The 25,656-nt window shown below is 33.7% G+C and overlaps 1 protein-coding gene across 4 annotated transcripts; it reads right to left on the bottom strand.

Annotated features, from left to right (window-relative positions):
• Window positions 1–324: 324 nt before the first annotated feature.
• On the bottom strand, window positions 325–22,259 carry LOC128231232 (protein spinster homolog 1-like). Of its 4 annotated transcripts, XM_052943771.1 has the most exons (14): window positions 22,191–22,259; window positions 21,925–22,083; window positions 20,895–21,097; window positions 20,261–20,412; window positions 19,065–19,131; window positions 16,612–16,748; window positions 14,269–14,397; window positions 13,448–13,643; window positions 11,120–11,185; window positions 10,458–10,556; window positions 9,379–9,559; window positions 5,243–5,266; window positions 4,013–4,133; window positions 325–1,996 (listed from the first exon to the last, which is right to left on the bottom strand). In XM_052943771.1, the coding sequence occupies exons 2-13, from the start codon at window positions 22,049–22,051 to the stop codon at window positions 4,045–4,047; spliced, it is 1,470 nt and encodes a 489-aa protein (XP_052799731.1). In that variant the 5' UTR covers window positions 22,052–22,083; window positions 22,191–22,259; the 3' UTR covers window positions 325–1,996; window positions 4,013–4,044. The 4 variants fall into 4 exon arrangements, with proteins under 4 accessions (XP_052799731.1, XP_052799728.1, XP_052799730.1 ...); XM_052943768.1 differs by having other exon boundaries at window positions 21,925–22,253; XM_052943770.1 differs by lacking the exon at window positions 5,243–5,266 and having other exon boundaries at window positions 21,925–22,253.
• Window positions 22,260–25,656: the final 3,397 nt, after the last annotated feature.

The raw sequence follows: 25,656 nt of genomic DNA, 5'->3' as shown, positions 1-25,656 counted from the left end.
AAGGTTGATGTACATTTCATGGAGAAAAAAACATCTGACCAGGTTTCATGAAGATTGGGAAAAAATGCAGCTAGAACAGTCTTAAAATGCAACATCAAATTATCAGTTGGCCAATATTGGGATAAATTATTGTTAATAAAAATGGTAAGCAGTCATATAAGCAATAAATACACTGAAAAACACCCAAAAACAGCATTGACAAGTGAAACAAGTACTTTGGCTGCTAGTTAAATGCACAACTGATCAAGGCTGATCACAACAGCTCAGAAGCACTTTCTAAGCTAAAATGATGTCATTTTTCTTTTTTCAAAGAAAACAATCATAGTTGTTTCAATCCATCATTTATTTCGTAAATAAGTTATGTGAGACTTTAAACAAATAATAATTTGCATCGATTAAGAACATTACATGCAAAAAATGAGAAGTGAAAATAAAGAAAATAATTTTTCAGACAAATAATATATTCATCTGTCAAAATAACCTATTTACATTTTATTATTCAGTGGTTTAGCTCGTTTTATCCATTTACAAAACATTTTCATCATTTCATTCAATAATGTTGTACAATTGTTAGAAATACATGAACAAACAACTTTGCAATCTTAACAATAAACAGTGTAAGCACATAATTCCATTTGTCATTCAAAAGACAAACAAAAGAAAAATTAAATGGATGCCTACATGACGGATGCCGGCATGAGGAATCACGTGACTTCAAAGGGGTTCTCACACGGTTGACCACAGGTCATAACCAATGTATACAAAGAAGTGATGTTAATTGCTAAATTCCTTTTTTGGCAGAAAAGATATGAAAATATTTCTAAACCTATAAAAGACAATGCTATTTTCTATTTCTAAAGGTGTTAACAATTAAATATTTGCTTGTATTTTAATGATGCAATCCATGGACAAAATTTCAGCTTTGCATCTATCCATAAAATTAAATCAAATTGAATCATTTAGGTCATAGATTCCTCATGCTGATGAATTGATTACACTTTAAGTCATGGTAATATCTTCAATATTCTTGGGTTTTTACACACTGCCATGTCAACAAAGCACTATGACAACACACACTTTTTTCTTAAAAAATATAATCATCTAATAAAAAATCAAATACTGAACAAGATATCTTCAACAAGTTTCACTTTATAACAATGCTGCAATTTTTTACATGAAAATTTCTAACATTTTGGCAACATACTAATTTAAAACATGATTTGTGTTTCTTATTTAACAAAGTTATTCTGAAATCAAATATAATTGAGCTATTACACACATGATAAATTCCCCCAGACACTGCATGGACACAGGAATGATTAAATGTCTGGATGGGGAAATAGGAAGTCAAATGTGAAAAAAAGAACATGTGCACGAAAGCCTTTGCTGACCAATATTTCAATGAAGTTTCATGACTATAGGTGCAATGTTTTTTACGCTTCATGCAACACACACAAATTTCAAACAATTTTTTACAAAGTCAAGGGTCAAAATATTTGGAGGACCATGTGAGCTACAAAAAAGGCAGGTGTATAATGTCACCTTGACAACACCACCACCTTGAAGCAACATGAAAATGAGCTTGGTATAAAAAAGCGGGAAAATTTGTTGTTGTTTTTTGTACAGAGTGATTGCCCTTACATTTCAATATAATAAAACTTTAAAAACACTTTTCAATGTAACTTCATTCCATGAACACAAAAAAAATACAGTCCATGTTCTAACACACTTAAAATACTTTTGTCACAAAACAGCACTTTCAGCTCTAGCAAAAGAACTAAAATACATCAACACAATCTCATTAGCTACAGTTCAGTCAGAACAAGATTAAAACAGCATTTCTTTACTGAGTTCAAACATAACATATAGCTCTTAGCTACAAATTCCTTCTCTCATGGGTTCCTTATTGGAGTTTTTTCCGATGAACGATTTGACGATGTGGAGTTAACAAAATCATCAAAGGCTGGGTTATCTGCCCCTGTCTGCATCGACATATCTGAAATATGAACAGATTTTTATAATTTTATTTAAACTTTATTTGGGCGAAAGCTATAAGTTGATGCAATGCTTGCAAGCATTTTTCCACTTTATACAATCAAACTATCAACAATTTCAAATATTCAAGACAAATTCATCCTGGTTGTTGCTACTACTTCAGTTCTTCATTAAACTTATTTGTTTTTGGCATCCCATTGAGATCTTATTAGAATTCATTGCCTCTATATAATAAATATATATGTATATAATATACATTTTCTAAGATACTCTACAGTATATTTTGTGTTACGGCCCTAAACCATTGGGTACATCTTGTGAAAATCATATAAATATAATTTTATAATAAATTTGAGAGTTTTTGACCAACAAAACAAAAATACATTTCAGTTAATCAAAAATTAGCGATTAGTTAAAGCGCAGTAAAAACAAACAAAAGCCTGTAAGTTTAAACAGTACAAATATATACCAATTTTTTTTTTTCCAACCCACACGAAACTATTGTTTTTTTTACTAGAGAGAAAATTGTAATAAAACACATATAAATAAGCTGGTATTAATTAAAACAAAGTAGGCAGAGGAACAGATAATCAAAAGCAAAATGTTAGTGCAGCAATAAATATAGAGTAAAACAAAAATAAAATAATACAACCACTGCTTACAACAGAAACTAAGATTCATGCAAAACTATTGGGCATTTAGCTCATCAATTAACTACTCATTTTTTTTTTCGGAGGTGGGGGGGGGGGAGATCTCTGACAGAAGTAGATCTTGGACAGAGACATGAAAATAGAAATGGTATAATTGAACTATTTCACAGTCATGATGTTATCCCCAGAAACAATGCCTAGATGTCGGGCAGGATTGGTTGAATGTCGTGTTTTGAAAATAAAAACATGGGTATTTTTGTTATTTCTATTGTGTAGTGTGATGCATTGGCATTTTTGTTATTTCTATTGTGTATTGTGGTGCATTAAGTTTTTCAGACCATTTTTACAATGTCTACGGCCATTACTCTTGTAAGCCAATGTGAGATGTGACTAGAATAGCAGCTGCACAAACAGTCCATGCTGATCAACATTCATATGAAGTTCCAGGTGTGTAGGTGCAATACTGTTGGTGTTTCATGCCACACAATATATTTTAGACCATGTTCTAATAAGTCGAGGGCCAAAACTCTTGTTAACCCATGTGAAATGTGACTAGAATAGCAGGTGCACAACAACCAATGCTGACCAACATTCATATTAAGTTCCAATTGTGTAGGTGCACTACTTTTGGTGCTTTATGCAACAGATAGTATTTCTGACCATTTTTTACCATGGCAACGGCCTGAACTTGTAAGCCAATATGAAATGTGACTTAAATAGCAGGTGCACAACAACCAATGCTGACTAACATTCAGATGATGTTCCAAGTGTGTAGGTGCAATACTTTTGGTGTTTCATGTTACATTAGATATTTTAGACATGTTGAACTAATATAAGGGCCATAACTTAATTGTAAGTCTATGTGAAATGTGACTAAAATAGCAGATGAACATCAGCCAATGCTGATCTACATGCATCTGAAGCTCCAAGCGTGTAGGTGCTTAATAAGACACAAGATATTTTAGACCATTTTTAACTAATCAAGACCATAATTAACTCTTATAACCCAGTAGTGATGTCATTTCAACCACTACTGTTAACCAAGAATATGACTTCTTTTTATAAACCTAATTCCGGACCATAGAATTAAGGATACAATTTTAGCTTATTTTTTATGTTCCTAATAGAGCTCATTCTACTGGTCAGGATTATTTTTATCCCAAGAAATAGTACTGGTATCTGAGAAAATCTCAAAAAGTGTCTGAGAAAATGTGTCCGCGAAAGAAAATGTTTCCCAGAAAGAGAATTTGTCCAAGAACTACTCTCCTTCTGGTCATGCTTGAACTATGTAAGAATTGTAAAAGCTACAAGATAAATGCCCAAAAGAAAACTACTGTTAACACAACAAATTCAAGTGTTGCTATTACATGAAATCAAAGCTATGGTCCCTGAGTATAAACTAAACGATCGGTCGCAAATCGCTGACGTTTTCATCCCCAATATCAATAGGTTCGATGTCCGAAGTGCTGTCATCGTTTATTGCCAGTCCTGGTGTTGGGAAAAATCATATTTTGTAGAAAAGTATATAACTATATTAGAAACTTTGAGCATTGGCTGTCTATCAAAAAATAAGTTTTATTATCAATTTGTTCAAATTGAAATTCATTAACTTTTATGAACTATTTAACTTGCTAAGCTGGTATTCAATGTGCACCCTATCCTGTTTGCATTTGTCTTCCGCATTTTGAAATGGAAACCATATTCCATCTGCCCACAAAAATGATATATTTGATAAAAAAATACCACCTGATAAAAAAGAAAATATTATTCAGTTGTTTTTCCCATATACAAATACGAATATTTCATATGCAATCATAGTCTTCACTGAAATGTTTCATTTTCATGTAGAAATACATTCGAACCATAGGTAGACTTGAAAATTTCATTCATATGTTATGCTTTGTGACATGTTTAAATGAAATCTAGTTCCGTAATTGTTCACAAAATACAGTTTTTGCCAATTTTGTCTATCTTTTTAAAGCCACACTCAGTCCACTAAAATGGTGATTTAAGCAGAAACGGAATCGTACAAGAATCAAATGAGCAAGCATACGCATGGTATAGACACACAGTATCTAACTAGTTTGGTTTCTAACTAGTTCGGTTTTGACGTATGCGAACACAGTGTGCACATGGAAACCAGCCTTACTGATATTGTTTGTATGATATATTTATGATATGACAATGAGATTGCTTTCTGGAACAGTCGCAGAAAAAACAAATGCAAGGTTATAACATGTATAGTATACAAGACTGTAAAACAAGATACCATATTGTTAACATCTTTATATTACTATTTTTTTGAATTTCTGTCACATCATGCATGTTAGATTATAATAATCAACAACTTTTAACCGTAAGGAAGTTAAAAATAGTGTCAGTAGTGAAACTTTATATACATATGTATTTACCACAAAAATTGAATTCCAACAAATACACCTGACACAACAATATTGGACATTTATTTTTGTTAATAAACTTTCCAAACATTTCACAGTGTTAAAAGACAATGCATGCCTTGAAACAGAAAAGTATATAATAATGTATGAAATCTTGGCATTTAAGAAAGTGAGAGTAGAGGTATTTAACAGTGTTACCCTCTTTTAGTAGGCTGTACTGCTCTAAAATACGTTTATAACAAATATTTTGAAAATATATAGTGATATAAATAACAGTCATAGTTTTAATAGTTTAACTCGGATTTCAATACCATATACCAGTCAATGAAATTAGTCTTTTGGTTGAACAAGCCAGAATTCATATACTACTTCTTGGCATTACATTTTTGAACAAGACCTGCTGTATAAAACCCAGAATTGGAGCTAGCCCGGAAAGCATTTAGCAAGCCCTAAAAGAATTTGGGGTTTGCATTTATTTCGACCACCTTTTCCATAAAACTACTGCATTTTAATCACTATTATATGTATAAAACCATTTGCTCTGACAGCCATGTACATGTATATTACATGTACAGTATATGATTTCTGACTATTAAAATATATTCTTAATAGATAAACATTTTTGGATGAACAAGCCAAATTTCTTACAAAAGTGTTTAGCAGCCAAAAAATTGAACAAGCCCTGCTGTATTAAGTCCGGAATTTGAGCAAGCCCGGATCGCAATTTACCAGTGCGGGCCTTGCAGGCTTGTGCTTATTTCAACTACTGGATTTATTAATAAGCTTCAGGAATGTTACTCTTTGTTGAAGAAAGCATTTATTGTGCATGCACTTTATACAAATTATTTGTCTTTTCACTTAAAAGAGCACATTATAGGTTGATAACAACGTATAATATTTTTTATTTCAATGCTTTATTATGTTTAACTCATTCTGCTTTAATGATCAAAACAAAAAAGCATACCATTTGTGTACAAATAAAAAGTGTTAGCGATAATTTGGAGCTTTTTTAAACTTGCGTAGCTATTTATACATTTTTTTTATAAAGGCTAGGTTTTTTATATTAACAGTCGAAACCCATTGGCTCGATAATGCTTGGCTCGATTTCCTCGTTGGTTCGAACATAGTGTAAAGGACCAATTTATTTTTACTCTATGTAAAAATTCCCGCTTGGCTCCATATTCACAAGGCTCGAAGTATTTTGGCTGGTCACGGGGATATCGAATCAACAGGTTTCAACTGTACGCAAATCACATGCTTTTTTGTTTTGATCATTAAAAAAAGATATCGAATCAACAGGTTTCAACTGTACGCAAATCACATGCTTTTTTGTTTTGATCATTAAAAAAAGATATCGAATCAACAGGTTTCAACTGTACGCAAATAACATGCTTTTTTGTTTTGATCATTAAAAAAAGATATCGAATCAACAGGTTTCAACTGTACGCAAATCACATGCTTTTTTGTTTTGATCATTAAAAAAAGATATCGAATCAACAGGTTTCAACTGTACGCAAATCACATGCTTTTTTGTTTTGATCATTAAAGTCGAATGAGATAATGCACCAAAATCAAAGCAATTTTGTTTGTGCATAAACCCATATTGTGCCACCCTAAAGCTGCACTCTCACAGACTGAACATTTTGACAACTTTTTTTTTTGTTTGTCTTGGAACGAGCCAATTTTTGGGAAATCCATGAAAACCAGTTATATATAGGGATGGAAGCAAATATCCGAGTATCCGAATATCCGGATATCACGCAAGTATTTGGATACCAAAATGGATATTCGAATATTCGTTAAGAATTAAAATTTCAATGAAATAGCTTAGCAGAGACATAGCAATTGTTATAAAACTTAAAACTGAAATATTTCAGGTGATCAACAGTGTCTGTCGCGAAGTGGGTATGTGTCACAAATCGTCTGCTAATTTGGTGTTTGCACAAGGCGTGATATTGTGTCCTTGTGCAGCACCCTGTGAAGTTCTATGACCTTGTTTACAATGACAAGTGTTGTTTTCACAGGGGCAGGTTGAGTTGTTTTGACACACCACGCCCCCGTCCTTTTTTTTATTTATCAATTTTTTTTTTATCAAATTTTAGTAAGAATATGATGTGGTAACTGCAACTTGTGAAAATTGGCAAAAAAAAATTTTTTTAATTTTTTATTTTATTATCTTTGTAAAGGGTGACGACTTGACCCTGAATTTCTATGTATTTGCCGACATGACCCTGTTTAAGAGGCCATAACTTTATCAAATCTTAACCAAACTCTACATATTTGGACTTTCCTTGTAGAGTTTGCGTCAATCTTTAAGAAAATGTACAGTTTCAACGAAAAAAAATGCAATTTCAAACCGGAATTTCCTAAAACATGTTACTTGACGAACCAACTACCTGCAAATTTCACCGAAATTTTCCAGACTAAAATGCATTATCCCAGTATTGCATCATAAATTCAACACGTGTGCTTAAGAGAAACAATATATCTATCACGATACAGGTGAACAAATTTGTTTATCTTCTCTCTTTTCATTCAAATTTCCATCATTTTGCATCTTGTAAGTGTATTTTGAATTATTAATCGTTATTCCTGTATCACGACAACGGAAATATGCCTCCAACATTGACTTCAAGTTTTTGGAAGTATTTCACAAAATCCGAGGATGGTAAAAGTGTTGTGTGTCAACTGTGTAAGGTTAAACTGGTATATTGTGGTGGAACTTCAAATCTTAGAAATCACATGAAAAAAACACCCCGTATGCAGTCCACCGACTACGCCTTCAAAGTCCACCATGAGGCAGACAACTCTTGACGTCACCATGTCCACTATTTTATTTTTATACGATATGTAAACATGTTTAGTTTATTGATAAATAAAAAAAGTACACGCATGTAAATAAAGAAAAATCAGATCGTCTTTTTGTCTTCTTATCTTTTCCGCAATTATATCCTTCATCAAAAAACACCGCAGAAATTGTAGGTATTACATTAAATCAAACAATATAATGAAATAAAATTACAATCGACTATCAAATAATCAAAGCGTCATTTAACATGAAACCTGCTGATAAATAACAAACTCGAAAGCACGTGGCAGTAACCAAGCAACCACCTCGGTCGAAGTGACTATCAAATTCGCGAGGTGTTTATGTGGTATTCATCATGAGTTTTATGACGTAAAATGAGTTGTTTAGCTTTGATTAATACATTATAAATTATTAAGACTGAGAAAGAATGAATGAAAAAGTGAAATTGCCATATGACGAATTATAAATTAAGTGGACACTTATGTCAAATAACAGAAGGTGGGTGACATATAATAGGAAATTTACTTATTATGAAAACAATTTGATACGAGTATCCATATTCGAATATCCGGATACCGATTTGGTATCCGGTTTCCATCCCTAGTTATATAAGACTGCTGACAAAAACTAAGATCGCAGATTTATATACATGTATTTAAGTTCAAAAATTGATGATTTATGCATTTTTCTTAAACCGTTAAAAAAATTTTGTAACAGTTTAAACAATAAAATATTAATTTTCGAATGGAAATATGAAAATCTGCAATCTGATCTTTTGTCAGCAATATTTTATCATTTGCTTGCAAAAATTTGCTCTTTCCAAGATAAAAAAAAAAGTTGTTCAAATATTTTATCTGTGAGAGTGCAGCTTTAAGGTGTTCCGTGTACAATTATGAATTAAGGATACCTCAAGACCCAATATTACTTTGGTTTCATTTGAAAAAGTTAAATGAGTAAAGAAGTGATTTGTTAAGAATATAACAAAAAGCAATATCAAACAGAACTTTATAATGTATTTCCAGTTATTTATTTAACATAGTTATAAACAGCATGCAATGCCCTTTTAAACTATACAAAAATTATATGGGCTTACATGGCACTTAAATTTAACAATATTGCCTATGATTGATCAAATGACAAACATATTTGTACACTGGATAACTTCGAGCTGCACTCTCACAGATTGACCATTTGACAACTTTTTTAATTTTTTTTTGTCTTGAATGAAGCCAATTTTGGCGTAAATGTCTGGAAACCAGTAATAAAGAACTGCTGACAAAATATCAGATCGTAGATTTTCATAATAACGTTCGAAAATTTATGTTTAATGGCTAAAAGCGTTACTAATGCTTTAGGATTATTACTTTTTCGGCTGTTTTCCGATCTGCGATCTGTTCTATTGTGAGTCATCTTATATGACTGAATTTAAGGGGTTGACGCAAAAATAAGCAGATTCTAAGTAAAAAATAAAAAATATGTCAAAACTGTCAATCTGTGGGAGTTCAGCTTAAATCAAGAGACTCACCTTTAGTTTGGCGCTCAGCTTTCTTTTTGTCTTGAACTATGAAGAGAGCACACGCCAGGAAGAACCCTCCGCCTATTACACAAATAAATGTGGTCAGATACAGCGACTGTTGGAGCGCAACAAACTGTATGGCTGGGCTACTCGGGTTCCCCTTGTATCCCTTTGACAGTCCGTCTGCCATCTAGAAGAAAAGGTAACAGGATTATCAATAGATTATACAACACATTTAAACGTAGTGAGGTACAGTAATTACACTGAGAGATTCATGCACTTCGCAAACTATTTTTGATAAACGAAAAAAAGTTAAGCGGAATTTTGTTCGAATGCAATTTGGTTCACTGTTAATTTTCTTTTTATCAAATATAATTTGTAAGTACAGTCGTAACCCCTAGCGATTGATCAAAATACTTTGAGCCTCACCAATTTCGAGCCAAGTGGGAATGCTTACATGGAGTAAAACAAAATCGGTCCTCAAAATCAAGTTCGAGCCAACAATTGAAAATCAAGCCAACAAGTTTCGACAGTATTTTTGCATTTTTAAACTCTCATTTATTTTATTGCCAATATTGGAGCGATTGAACTTTTTTTAGGGATTACCCTTGAAAGTATGTCTGCCACTTAGAATTCAACACATTAAGTAAAACAGTATCCTCATGTTCTTAGATGTCCAACTGTATGAATGTAATAATTAAATTCAATATAAAAATAAATAAAAAATATATTTGTTTTCAAAAACTTGTGTGTAAATGGAGATTTTAAGACTAGATTTCTTTGATAGATTTTCAAGACAATCTATAAAAATCACCCTAGTTGTGCGAAAAATTCCCTGTTTTTTCTATGGGAAATCCTCTTTGAAGCCCAGAAAAATGGCATGCACAAATCACTGAAAGATTTTTTATAAAAAAATTAAAAGCTAAAGACCAGAACTCATATCAAAATTTCTTGGGCTCATGTTTACGACAGTCCCGAAGATTCACTTTATTTACATACATTTAATAGAAATATTGGAATATAAACATATAGATTTGAGACAGTGACTGCTCCTACACATGGGCCCAGGAATAATCAAATCTACGCACCACTCCAATAAGGTAAGGGCTGCCTGCGTCACCCAGCAAGTGGGACATGAGAATCTGTACTGCTTCTGCTGTTGACCTACGTGTCGGAATTACCACATACTGAAAGAAAGAAATCTCACACAATGAACAGCGTCAATGATTGAGTTCACATGGTCCTATTCATGTCAAAGCTTCCGAAACGTCCTACTGTTTAGTTTCTAACAATTAATTTAAGCTGAAACGCATATAAGTTTTCCTGGGTAAAGACAATTGCATGTGTCCATTTAGGTTGCCTACGGTAATTTTATAAATAGCGTCGGTGTATTAATTAAATTTTGTACTCATAAACAGATATGATTTAAACTGGGAAACCATTATGCACTGTTTTTAAATCCGATGAGACAGCAATATGACAAATTACATTTATTCTTTTAATCATGTAAAATGATCATTGATGTATTAACGACCTCCTCCTAAATCACATTGACAATTCCAGGCTTGTTTTGAGGAAATACTGTATTTGCCGATTGGTGGACTATCTGACAAGTCCATTTAAAATGGTGAAATCATTACCCTTTGTGGTGATTTAGCTAAGTAACCCATTGGATTAGAGGCTGACACTATTCATCCATTTTGTTGTCTATAGTAATGTATTTGTTCGCAGTAATAACAAGTTATCTTACCAATAAAATATCGGCAATAATTGCCCAGTTCAAGCACAATGCAACTTCACCGAAAAATATTAGAACCTGAAAATAAAACAAAAGAAACAATTAATTCACAGAATGAACTGATATATTATGTAAATGTTGACATGGCATAAACAAGCAAGAGAGCTTAAGGGATAAGTACATCTTAATCAGGATACAAAATATAATACTATTTGCAAATTAACTTGACGAAACATGTTTGTTAATCAGTTACACAAAGCAGAATTGCAATGCCATTTCACAACGAAGAGATGATGAATTTGTATGAACCCAAAAGGGGCTTCAAACAGTCAGTTTCAGCACTTTGCCATTGTGCTGTTCTTTTGAGAGTAACATCAGGATACTATTTAATTGGTCATTTGAAGAGAAATGTAGAACTGTACATGTATGCATTGCACGGTTTGAGCTTACCTGTGCAGTCATTAATACTATGTAACAAATAAAAGTATATGTTATTGCTGATGATGGCTGTCAAGTGCGAAGTCAATTGATAGGCTATGGATGTTGCAGTCAATTTAAAATGTAATCAACTGATTGTGGCAGAGTTAAAGCTTTGAATGCTTTGTTAATACTTGAAACACTTAGTTTATTTGCAAAAAGCAGTACAAAATTTAAATTCAATTTCAGAACTACTAAATTATATCTGTATTAGGCATATAACTGGGCAGTAATCAAACTTTAAACTATTGTGCACTTTTCAATACAGGTTGAGAAGCAGTTTCCGACAGTTTTTATACGTTTTTATTGAACTATATATATTAATCTACTAAAATTGTTCACATTTTAGATAACTACAGCTCAAGCTGCTATTGTCGATATAGTTTTCACATGTGTGACGTCACTTATAGTGTATCTAATAGGGTCGCAAAGAGGGTACTTACATTGTTCTGATTAGATTTCGATGAGAAACTGTTTCCAACAAATCGAATGTGGGGCAGACTTAAGGTGCCTATTGTGTGTTTTTATTTTCCGTTTATTTAATACTAGTATACTAAATATAAGACTGTAATAAGAGAAATATGTTTTAATTTTTCAGCATTTACGAAAAATTTAAACCTTAAAATTTACGACAGTCAATTCATATTCGAAATCAGGTTGACACTGAATATCAATGATATTTTGATTCATTTCTGATAGAAACTTGTGTTTGTATACAATTTAGTGAATGTGGGTGCGAAACAAGCATGACACCAGCATGCACAAATATGTACACAATGATCATCGTTTGTATAAGTTAATTTAGGAAAACCTTGTAGCTATTCATAGATATGCAAATAAGGTTCACACGCATGTGCAATACGATGCGCGTGCCTATCCCCCACGTGCAAGTTTGTGTTACGTGTCTCGGTAAGAATTTCATCTTTTGATTGCCTAGTTACAATATAGTTGAATTGCAGTACCTTCTTTATGAAGATCTAAAGAAAGTACTCGAAAAAGCGATTTGTCGGAAACTGCTTCTCAACCAGTAGAGGATAATCGTTTGTTTCAGTGTAAGATCATAATATATTTCACCAAGTGAGCTGAGCACCAAAATTCATATTGAATTCTTTTTATTTTTGGTGTTCAAGAGGTGAAATATATTGCTGTTATATCTTACACTCAAACAAACAATTTTTATTTTTATTTTATGCCTTATACTGGAATTAAAAATCATTCAATTACATTTTTTTTATAAAAACGTGCCAATTTGTATGCGCACAAAATGTTATTTCAAACTTGCATATAACATTGTTTCTGTTTAAACAGTAAAATATCAATTTTATTTCACTGATAAATCTCTATTAACCAATGCAAAACATACCATAAATAGTTATATCATATGGTAAACTGTTTGAAATAAACAATTATCATAAGCAAGTGCTGTCACAGAGCTCGAATATTATGCCGCTTTTCGGTGTATGGATTGAAAAGTTTTGGCGAAGCATGCATGGGTCACTGTTAGATTAGATTTCAATGCAATACATGATGTGCTGAGATATTTACATAAATTGAATTGGAAAATATTTGAGGTGGTATGCAAACTTTAACGTAAATTCTAAGTCGAAAAAGGGGAATAATTTTGTAAAAAAATGCTTGATAGAGTTACCTCCTTCTGTGTACAGGTTCGGGGCATGATTTATGTCAATGGACTTAGAAAATATTTGAGGTGGTACGCAAACTTTAACATAAGTGGTTACGCTGACGCCAACACTGAAGCCGACACTCGGGAGATTAGGATAGCTCTCCTTATTCTCCGAATAGTCGAGCTAAAAATATAATATCATACTCATGTACTATAAAAACAACCATAAATCCACTCACCCATGTTACTGTTGTATTTATTCCTGACAACACGAGGGCAAAATACAGGAAAGGAGTACACACTAGCAGACCCATCGCACATATTAGAGGGTCGGCACGTGGGTTGATGAGCTTATACCGTCGAGATGACTCCGCCCCAATAGCCACGCCTATAAACCCTGCTGCTACAGTGATACCACCAAATATGAATGATACCCTGAAAGTTAATGATTAGTTATCATTCATCAAGAAAACAAAGGTATGACTGTTTTACTTTCCACTGCCAGAAATATCTTTGAAGTCTTTTTGTTGTGTGATATTGGACACTTATAAGCTCAGACAATTTTATAATGCTACTAGAAATCTATGTTCATTCAATGTTTCATATTTTTATTTGTATAACATAAATTCTAATATTCATTCATAGACCATTACAAAGTTTGTGAAACCTGTCAGACCCACATTCTAAGGCTTGCTATATTTGACATTTTTTCTCACCAAATTTACAAGAGACAATGAACAAAAATAAGTGAAAATAAGTTTTGATCCTGTAAAATATTGCAGCTATACACAAAGTTGACCAGTTTTGACATAACAGGGATGTAATTGCCATTGAAAAAGCGGGGCTGGCGCCATCAGATTGGCCCCCGCTATGAATCACATCCTGCATACGATTACACCATATATGAAAATGTGCTGTCTTTATTGTCCAACATCTGTCTAAGGACCAAATGGTTATAATGCCATTGAATTCATTAATTATAAATATTGGCCCTTACAATGGTTTTTGCGCCATTTTATTGTCCCACTCATTTGATATCAATAATATAAACCAAGCTTACGTGGACGCCTTCGTGGGATGTCCCAGGACCGACATTGCATCCTGCATGAATATGGGAGCCCAAAGAGCCAGGGCTCCAACAGTAAATGCCACACAGGTGAACCCAAAGGATGACAGCATAAAACTCTTGCTGTAAATTTAAATAATATCTGCAATTAGTATCGTAAAAGTAAAAAAAACAAACTCTTTTTTATCAGTACCAAGTCACAAGGTAACTTGTCAATAATTGGGCCGATTGTTTAGAACTTTGTTAGTTAACCAGACATCGCAAAAACCGTCAGTCAGACGGTCCTAACTGGTAAATATTGACTCAGTCTGACTAAATTTGTGATGGGGTCTGTCTGTCTGACCGACAGTATTCACAGCTAAGTGTAAAAAATAATGAAGATTTAATCTTTATCAATTATCAAACACCGCTTAAATGTAAGAATAATTTATTTGGTTTAACAGAAAATCGTGTTTTTATCAATGAAATTATCAAATAACCATTTGTTTACGTATCCGATGTCGTTTTCCGATAGTGTAAATGTCGGAATGCGTACCGCATTAAATCAAACACCATGCAGCATTTGCCTTCCTTTGCAATACAGTACCAAATAATGTTTACTACTGTGTATATATCGCGCGATGTTTTGAAACGCTAAAATGATAAACTTTTGTCATAAACATTGGAATGCTTTAATGATAGTTCAAAATGATCCAAACAATAATCTTATCCTTTGGAACATGCTATTTGATTACGAAAACAGTACCGGTACGGTCCAAAGAATACAAATTGCCAAAAAATCGCCCAATCGAAATTTTCGTTACGATTAAGTGCGAGTGTCTGTCAAAATATGGCAACCTTAAATAAAGCTGGTTTAATAATATTTTGTCAAATAAAGCTCTGTGAACTGGTATTTGTGCTCAAGTTTAACTCAGGTTAATATCTTAATACGTTTTTATTTCTTGTAAATTTAAAATTAGCAACAAAGGCTTTGAAAAAGCAAGTTATCAAACAAAAAATTGTCGGACCAGCAATTTTTTTTCCGGACCAACAAAATATCAGAGGCTGTCGGTCCGAATGACCGAGACTTTATTTGAACTTTCGTGATTTCTGGTTAACAACATTGTTATGTCATCATTGTTAACTTTCAAGTTGTTACTGCTCTGGAAGTTTAATGGATATGCTTGTTAATCATGTTGATTACTTAAACAGTTCTTGACAATCAGCCTGACTATAACCATTACAGCCATGGTAAACCCTGTACAATGTGTTTGTCTCATTTTCCCGAAAGGAAAAAAACAAGAACATTTACTTACTTGGATACCTTTAATTTTTTTTTTCCTGCATGCTAAACATAGTTCCGTAAATGACTGGGTATAAGGTGATAGGGCTATAAGACGCAGGCAAAAAAATCTGTGGGAAAAACTTTTAATCCATGTTTTGGGTTAAAGGACGCATAGAAAAAATGTCAAAATCGTCTGCTGCGATCGGCCACCATGTTTGTTGACAGTGACGGAAAAAAAACATTGTGTGAAAATGGCAATGGTTATTTTTAAAACCATACAATACTAATACAATGCAAAATATGTTTCATTGTTTATTCGTTTCATGTTATATAAAACATAACCAATTATTTAAAGTTTGTAGCTGGATGGCACTGAAGGGTACCTTTTATGACAATTTGTAAGAGTTCTTTCTGACAGTATATCGTAAATGATAACCTGTCAAGAATGAAAAGTTTAGTAATGCAAAAACCTTATATTGTACGGGTTTGTTCTCAAAATGTCAACACCTACAGAAAAGAATAAAGAATGTGGCAAAGTGCGAAAAAAACAAGACCATTATCGCAACAGTTTGTAGTATTGATATGTTAAACCGCTTAAAAGGCAGTGCAAGTTTTTTTACACCTTATCATACAACTGACAAAAAACCTTTTGACAGTGCACAGCTTTGCTTCTTTATATGCATGTTTAATTATTGTTATATTCAAAATAATATTGAATAATTTTAATCGTACAATTTTTTTTAAATTACGATATAACATATCCCGATCTTCAACTGCCGTTTTAACCCGTATATACTTGATCGATATGACGCGAGTAACATCCATTTCTACATAAATCTAAACAAACTCTCAGCCTGAAATCGACCTCAGAAAAAAAGTTCAAAAGCTTGTTACTGGTTATAATGCGCAGGCATTTTTTTACATCGAAATCTGAGGGGGAAAAAGTGTGTCTAATACCCAGTCATTTACGGTATTAAAAAAATCTCAGTTTTTTCCGGCATATTATCTTTCCTAGCATAGTATGTTTAGCTATTACCCTGAAAACATAATCCTTATGATATATGAAGCCTTACTTCTTGGCGATTTCCTTGAGATCTGTGAAGAAAGAAGTGTTGACAAGATGGTGGGCCCCGTCCGCCCCACCCCGTACTGGTTCCCTTACCAATATGAGGATGAGACCCACACACACGATCCCCAACAGCGGGGTCACCTGGACAAATGAGAAATAATTGGATGAGACTAGACTCAAATGTTGCAAATAAAAACATAAGGGTGTTGCAGAAGAGGGGCAGAGGCTGGAAAAGAGGGACAGGGTGCTGCAAAAGAGGGACAAGGTGCTGCAGAAGAGGAGCAGAGTGTCACAGACAGGGTGCAGCAGAAGATGGGCAGGATGCTGCTGACAATGTTGCAGACGAGGGGCAGGGTATGACAGGTGAGGGACAGGGATCTGCAGACGAGTGGCAGGGTGCTGCAGAAGAGGGGCAGGGTGCTGCAGAAGAGGGTCAGTGTGCAGCAGAAGCAGGATGCTGCAGAAGACAGGGCAGGGTGCAACAGAAGATGGGCAGGACGTTGCAAAAGAGGGGCAGGGTGTTGCAGATGAGGGGCAGGGTATGGCAGGTGAGGGACAGGGTTCTGCAAACGAGTGGCAGGGTGCAGCAGAAGATGGGCAGGATGCTGCAGAAAAGGGGCAGGATGCTGCAGAAGAGGGACAGGGTGATGCAGAAGAGGGACACAGTGTTCGACACTAACGGGGTCCCGGGATCCCGAGGACACCAATTTTTCGGGAGGAACACCTGAACTTCAAAGTCCGGTATTCCGTCGGGACACTTAAATTTTGACCGATAAAAGCTAAATATCAATAAATAAATAGCGTTTCATGAATTTATTACCTAAATTTGGGTCCCCCTAACTTTCTTAACAGTGCAGGTAAAAAAGATATTAATACGTCGCACACACTAAAGCGAAAGTATGGCTGACCTTTTCACTATAATTACGTCATGAATCTATAAATAAACAAGTCATTTCACAGTGCGCATGCCGATTAATGCTTCCGCTTCGGTGCGGGGTGATACAGGAATCCAGTGGATTTCACGTGAAATCCACTCAGAACTCAGTTATTTTAATTAATAATTTATTTATTTTTGTATACATATTAGAAAGTGCCTCATGAAGGGTTTATATTTCAAATTTTATTGAAATTGGTCAAAAAATAAAGAAGTTATAGCAATTTTTCATTTTTTTTTTCCAAAAATAGATCGGAAATCGAGGTGAAATCCAGATTCCGATAAGTGAAATTCACTCATAACTCATTAATTTTAATAAATAATTTTCTGTTTTTGTATATTTATTAGAAAGTGCCTCATAAAGGGTTTATATTTCAAATTTTATTGAAATTGGTCAAAAAAATAAAGAAGTTAGAGCAACTTTCGGAAATAGATCGGAAATCGAGGTGAAATCCAGTTTTCGAGAAGTGAAATCCACTAAAAACTCATTAAAACTTCCGCTTTGTTGTTTACATTTTCAACAAGGTCAGAGGTGACGGACTTTAATAATCGGTACAATAATTATGGTGTCAGAGGTGACAGACTTTTATAATCGGTACAATAATTATGGTGAACTAGTTTGCTCATGTGTCAGAACCGCCCCAAAAGATGCCAAAATTGCTGACTTTGATGCGACCATCGAGTTGTTACAGTAATATTTACGGCACAAAAGACTGGCATCCTACGGAACTAGTTTACTGGGAAGCCATCCTACTATTCAGCATTCTTTGTTTTATGCCTTGATCAAAACATAGAAATAAAATTCCCAAAGTTTTATTATTTATCTTCAATCAATGGATAAAAAAATTATGACATTTTGGCGCGAAAATAAACATACACTATTTTCCAGTTGTCTGCTCTTCCAGTATGCACTACACTTGTTGGGCAGTCTGATTGATTCACAAGCCAGATGTAATATTCCTACTGTTTTTCAATCAAAAGCAATGACATCTGACAAGACCCTGAACCATGGCATTTTTAATGCGTATTTTCCGAAAATCTAAAAATAGTAACAACATCAAGTTTTTGTTTGCATTGTACCCATTGTGTGACTTAGACATTCTTCCACTTTTGAACCCAATCTACCGACTTAAGACCCAAATCTTCCTCTCTGCCATTGTCAGAGGTTCACATGGGTGACATTGTGCTTTAACTAACTTGCCATTGCATGCTGTTGAAAACATGTATAATATGGTGTATACTTGAATTACAAATTGAAAAGTAAAAGGAACGGGATTTGTATGTTCAATTTAATATTAAAACAGTCTCATTAATGAAAAAAATGTAAAAAATGGAAGGGACTCTTAATTTCAGGAAGGGACACCTGATTTCAGATGTTGGTGTCCCTTCGGGATCCCTTGGGAAAATGGTTAGTGTCGACCCCTTGGGACATGGTGATGCAGAAGTGTGCCAACAAGAGTGACTTGGCAGACTCTCTTCACAACAGTTGTTAAATAAATACTGTTTAAGCTATCTCTACTTACCCTTAGAGCATACTGCCACTGTCCAAAAGCTTCTGCAACATTGGACCCCACAATGTAACCAAGGCCACTGGTAAAAAAAAAAAATGTAGAGTGTTAAAGTCCATGAGACAAAGTTATTGAGGAAATAAATGCATACAATGAAGTTAAGTAATATTAAAGGTGGTAACATCTTTTTCCACATTCATTTCCATTTCAATACAAAAGTGTAAATATGATTGAATACCGTAATAGTTAATGTTATTGTTATTAACACAATGAAAATGCCAAAAATTGACTCAGCCAAATGTGTATCTTAGACAAGATTTACTTGACAATTAACAGATTAGACTTCAATTCCTTTAAATATCATCATAATAAATACTCAAGAAACAATAAAAGACAGAAAAGAAATAAACATCTTTTTAATTAAAAAGCATACTGAAAACTAATCGGCTCCCATCCATGTCTGATGGCTGATCTTTCTTTCATCAAGAACCTTTCTCACAACTGAACAGATTTGTGTTACGGCATCAAATAAACAAAGTATGAATTCTGAATTGCCTTCTGAGCCCCATATTATTTTTGTAACATTTGAAAAGCTCTTATTTGCAGATTCTTTTTGTAAAACAAAACCAAATGATATGACAAACAAGTTTTTTTGTTTTTCAAACAATGCAATATGTGCCATTTCACGTCCAATTTTATTTGAAATAAAGAGCAAACATACAAACAGTCATCATTTTATGTACACTGTACTTTCAGCTATTTTTTATAAGATAGAAATCATCAAATACCATTTAAATGATACTTAAATTGAAATTTAGAATTTAGGTTAATTATCAGAGAACTAGCTCATCTCAGGCATGTGATTGACCAGGCAGCCGAATCCTTTTTGGCAATGGTTTCAGGGACCCTATGGAGGTCAAAGGATCTGAAGCACCCTACCCCAGAAGTAAAACTGGCTTTTTAGAAGCCCTTTCGAGGGCTCTCCTGATTTCAAAGCAAACTGGAGTGCAGTACTTATAACAAATAAAAGTAACAACCAAAAGCTACCAGCTAACCTTTTTTTAATATTTTTTTTATTATTTCATTTTTACAAATATTTTTTGGTCCCTGGAGCCATGACTCCCGTGGAATTCATCAAATCTTGGACAGATCCTACCTCTATAAATTTATGATTTATGGGTCAGAATCCTTAGAACTACTTGTGACTTTACCTGCCAACTGGAATGGCAAAGTAGAAGACCATTAGCATCCTTGTCCTCAGCCCACCAGTAAACAGGTCGGCGATGAGAGTGGGAGCGATGGTCGAGTAACTGGCCTCCCCCACTCCAACCATACCCCGCATCAGGATGAAACCCCAGAAATACTGGAATATATTGAAATATCTCAAATTAGATCTGGCTTTATATTCACTGATGTCTTGCATCTGAGACTCCTCTTAACGTCTCTTTTTAATTTCTATGTTAAAAAATTATCAGAAGGTAATTAAATGCTGAAATTGCTGTAGGTAAAATCCCATGTTTTTATCATCCAAACATCTTTTGTGAATCAGAATAAGATAAAAGTTATTTTTTTAACATTTAAACAAATGCATTTTTTTGTACGAGTCTCAAATTCAGACGGAAAATGTTAGCAAATATAGGTCCTGTTAGTGATAGGGTTTTTCTCGTAATTTTGTTAAAATCCCTACTTAAAGTTTGGATAAAATATGGTGCTGTCATATAAAACCTGGTAAATTTCAACATTTCTCCTTTCCAAGATTTTTCTGATGATTGAGAAAAATATAGACTAGATTGCTTGGAAATTAGGCCTCTAAAACAGGGACTGGTGTTACGTAGTTAAACTTACATCAGCAGGAACAAAACTTCCAGCAAGTGTGACTATTGACCAGAAGAAGATTCCGCCTGCCATGATTATTTTCCTATTGAATCGATCACCCATATAGCCAAATATTGGTGAGAAAACCATGTAGAATGATATAAATGCTGTCTGCAGTAAACCATCTTCAGAATTGTTTATTTTATAATAATCCTGTATATCTTTAAGGACACCTGAAATGTAAAATGTTATGGTTTATAGTTGAATTTAATTGATTATTAGGTTTTCCTTTAAGGTGCAACTTAAATCACGTTATTAAATTATTCACATTGTCGCTATTATTAATAACAAATGCAAAGAATTCAGCCTTTTTTCCATGAAAGCTCTATGCATGATACCAGGGTTTTCCCTAGCATTTTTCAGCTGAGAGTCCATGGGACCCTTCATGTTGAGAGTTTATAGTAATTTAAGGGGTCCACAATATTGTAACAGTTTACCCTTTTTCTATACCATTAATATAAAACAATTGGTCTTAAATCCTTATATGCTGATGAAAAATTCTGGGGTTACGGTGCAAATCTAACTAAAAATATTTAAAAAATAGTGCCGAAAGTGTTCCGATTTAGGTAATCACCCAGTATTTCTTGACACCAAAACATTAAATAAAAACATATGCATGAACATTTCATACGCACTTCCCATATACGTAACTGTTTTATTTCAGTTAAAAAATAGTACATAGAGTGATTTGCCAAATTTTTTGCCAAAGGAACATGGAAGCAGAATTTACTTGTGGAAAAGCCACAGCAGATTTCTACTTTGTTTATTTTTCACGTCTCACATCTTCGTTCATGGAAAAACGGCCTTGAATTTTTAAGATTTAATAAACCATAAATTGACAAATAGATTCTACAAAGGTGACACCCATTTCTATCCATTTAAATTACAATCCTGCCTATCAATAATAAATATGTGACCCATTCAAGTTTGATTGACTCAACTTTTTCTGTTAAACAATAAATTTCCTTAAATTTGGTTGCTAACAGTTACAAGAACACACCTGCAATGGTAAATCTGTCCATATAATTCAATAAGTTAATGAAGAACAGTATAGCCACTATAACATATCCCCTCTTTGTGCTGATATGGTTTGTGTTCTCAACGATTTCTACTTCAGGGAGCTCCATATCTCCACCAGCCGCGTCTATCGGAAGATCGTCTGAAACATCAACCTGCATTTCTGACAACTGAACGGAATCGTCGAATGGTGGTGTTAGGTTAGAATCGTAATTGGACATATTCTAAATAAAATAAAGCAGAGATCACCAGTTCATAAGTCAAACTTGTAGTTTTCTACATTGTGGTTTGCGTAAAAACAAAGTCACAAGTTTTTTGCGGTATGTGTTATATGGGAAACGAAATCGAATATTTAGGGGATTCGATTTTGATTAACGTAAATCGTTCTGAAGGGCGGTGCAAAAGCACGGTTACCGGTACCCGGTATTTGCAATCACTTTCCGATAGGACTGCTATAGTTAATATCATAATAGTACGATGGCTGTTGTGGAGTTATTATTATTGAATATGCTCTTACTTTAAACTAAATGCCTTCATTTGATAACAATGGTTATAGTTATCCAAATTGTATCCAATTATATATTTTGGCAGATAAGGCGATAAACCGAAACTTGAACCATTTTAGTCAATTGCACACTTCAATAAGGCTAAAGATTTTATAAAAAATAAATAAACAAAAAATGAAAATGACTTTCAAATGACCCCCGTATAGTCAACAAAACTATATGGGATTCAGTTTTGATAACTCAACAAATATTATAAAGTCATATTACACCAGACAGTTGATTCAGTTTTGGTTAAATGCAATTTATGGGTATACGATTACTATATGGGAGTCAGTTTTGGATAAATGCAATTAATGGGTATACAATTACTATATGGGAGTCAGTTTTGGTTAAATGCAATTTATGGGTCTTTAATTACTATATGGGAGTCAGTTTTGGTTAACTGCAATTTATATGTATACGATTACTATATGGGAGTCAGTTTTGGTGAACTGCAATTTATGGGTATACAATTACTATATGGGAGTCAGTTTTGGTGAACTGCAATTTATGGGTATACAATTACTATATGGGAGTCAGTTTTGGTTAAATGCAATTTATGGTTATACAATTACTATAAGGGAGTCAGTTTTGGTTAACTGCAATTTATGGGTATACAATTACTATATGGGAGTCAGTTTTGGTGAACTGCAATTCAGGGGTATACAATTACTATAAGGGAGTCAGTTTTGGTTAAATGCAATTTATGGGTATACAATTACTATATGGGAGTCAGTTTTGGTTAAATGCAATTTATGGGTATACAATTACTATATGGGAGTCAATTACTATATGGGAGTCAGTTTTGGTGAACTGCAATTTATGGGTATACAATTACTATATGGGAGTCAGTTTTGGTGAACTGCAATTTATGGGTATACAATTACTATAAGGGAGTCAGTTTTGGTGAACTGCAATTTATGGGTATACAATTACTATATGGGAGTCAGTTTTGGTGAACTGCAATTTATGGGTATACAATTACTATTGCAGTTCACCAAAACTGACTCCCATATAGTAATTGTATACCCATAAATTGCAGTTCACCAAAACTGACTCCCTTATAGTAATTGTATACCCATAAATTGCATTTAACCAAAACTGACTCCCATATAGTAATTGTATACCCCTGAATTGCAGTTCACCAAAACTGACTCCCTTATAGTAATTGTATACCCATAAATTGCAGTTAACCAAAACTGACTCCCATATAGTAATTGTATAACCATAAATTGCATTTAACCAAAACTGACTCCCATATAGTAATTGTATACCCATAAATTGCAGTTCACCAAAACTGACTCCCATATAGTAATTGTATACCCATAAATTGCAGTTCACCAAAACTGACTCCCTTATAGTAATTGTATACCCATAAATTGCAGTTAACCAAAACTGACTCCCATATAGTAATTGTATACCCATAAATTGCAGTTCACCAAAACTGACTCCCTTATAGTAATTGTATACCCATAAATTGCAGTTCACCAAAACTGACTCCCTTATAGTAATTGTATACCCATAAATTGCAGTTCACCAAAACTGACTCCCTTATAGTAATTGTATACCCATAAATTGCAGTTAACCAAAACTGACTCCCATATAGTTATTGTATACCCATAAATTGCAGTTAACCAAAACTGACTCCCTTATAGTAATTGTATACCCCTGAATTGCAGTTCACCAAAACTGACTCCCTTATAGTAATTGTATACCCATAAATTGCAGTTAACCAAAACTGACTCCCATATAGTAATTGTATACCCCTGAATTGCAGTTCACCAAAACTGACTCCCTTATAGTAATTGTATACCCATAAATTGCAGTTAACCAAAACTGACTCCCATATAGTAATTGTATAACCATAAATTGCATTTAACCAAAACTGACTCCCATATAGTAATTGTATACCCATAAATTGCAGTTCACCAAAACTGACTCCCATATAGTAATTGTATACCCATAAATTGCAGTTCACCAAAACTGACTCCCTTATAGTAATTGTATACCCATAAATTGCAGTTAACCAAAACTGACTCCCATATAGTAATTGTATACCCATAAATTGCAGTTCACCAAAACTGACTCCCTTATAGTAATTGTATACCCATAAATTGCAGTTCACCAAAACTGACTCCCTTATAGTAATTGTATACCCATAAATTGCAGTTCACCAAAACTGACTCCCTTATAGTAATTGTATACCCATAAATTGCAGTTAACCAAAACTGACTCCCATATAGTTATTGTATACCCATAAATTGCAGTTAACCAAAACTGACTCCCTTATAGTAATTGTATACCCATAAATTGCAGTTCACCAAAACTGACTCCCATATAGTTATTGTATACCCATAAATTGCAGTTCACCAAAACTGACTCCCTTATAGTAATTGACTCCCATATATTAATTGTATACCCATAAATTGCATTTAACCAAAACTGACTCCCTTATAGTAATTGTATACCCATAAATTGCATTTAACAAACACTGAATCCTTTTAATCAACTGTCTTATGTTATATGATTATATATTCGTTGAGTTACCAAAACTGGTTCCCATATAGTAAGGATTTTCTTTTTTACCAAAACTGACTCCCATATAGTCAACACTTCGTTTCAATATAGTAATCATATTAGTAATTACGGCCAAGCTATATCAAAACTGCTTCCCATATAGTTATCTTATACCCATAGACAGCTTTAAACCATTATGTAGCAAATAAGTCATTTTACGACATTATCCAATTTTGAATCCCCTCTATCATTGAATAATGAGAAAACGTCTCCCATATAACCTCCACCGTTTATAATACTCCAATAAGAATAGTAACTGCAACTGACAGCAAGCTAGCAGCCAATAACAGCAGCCAATAAGTACAGCAGCCAATAAGGGACTTAGCAGCCAATAAGTACTTTTACCACGAAACACGAAATGTGAAAGGAATCTACTATTTTCCAGCAGCCAATAAGAACACCTGCCACACAACAACAATGTTTCAATGAAAATATCATTAACGCAAATGGTTTATATAAATAAAACACGATGAAACATAATCAAAAAGAACCAGTACGAACAAAAGTAAACCATAAAATGAATATGTATTACAGTACTCAGTAGAGGCTACCCGCGGCTAAATAGTATCCGGGATAACCAGCTAATATGTTGA

This window comes from Mya arenaria, chromosome 4 (assembly GCF_026914265.1).
Source record: "Mya arenaria isolate MELC-2E11 chromosome 4, ASM2691426v1".
NCBI classification, from domain to species: domain Eukaryota; kingdom Metazoa; phylum Mollusca; class Bivalvia; order Myida; family Myidae; genus Mya; species Mya arenaria.
Note: the sequence above shows the minus strand (reverse complement) of the source record. Positions and strands in the feature narration are given on the sequence as shown.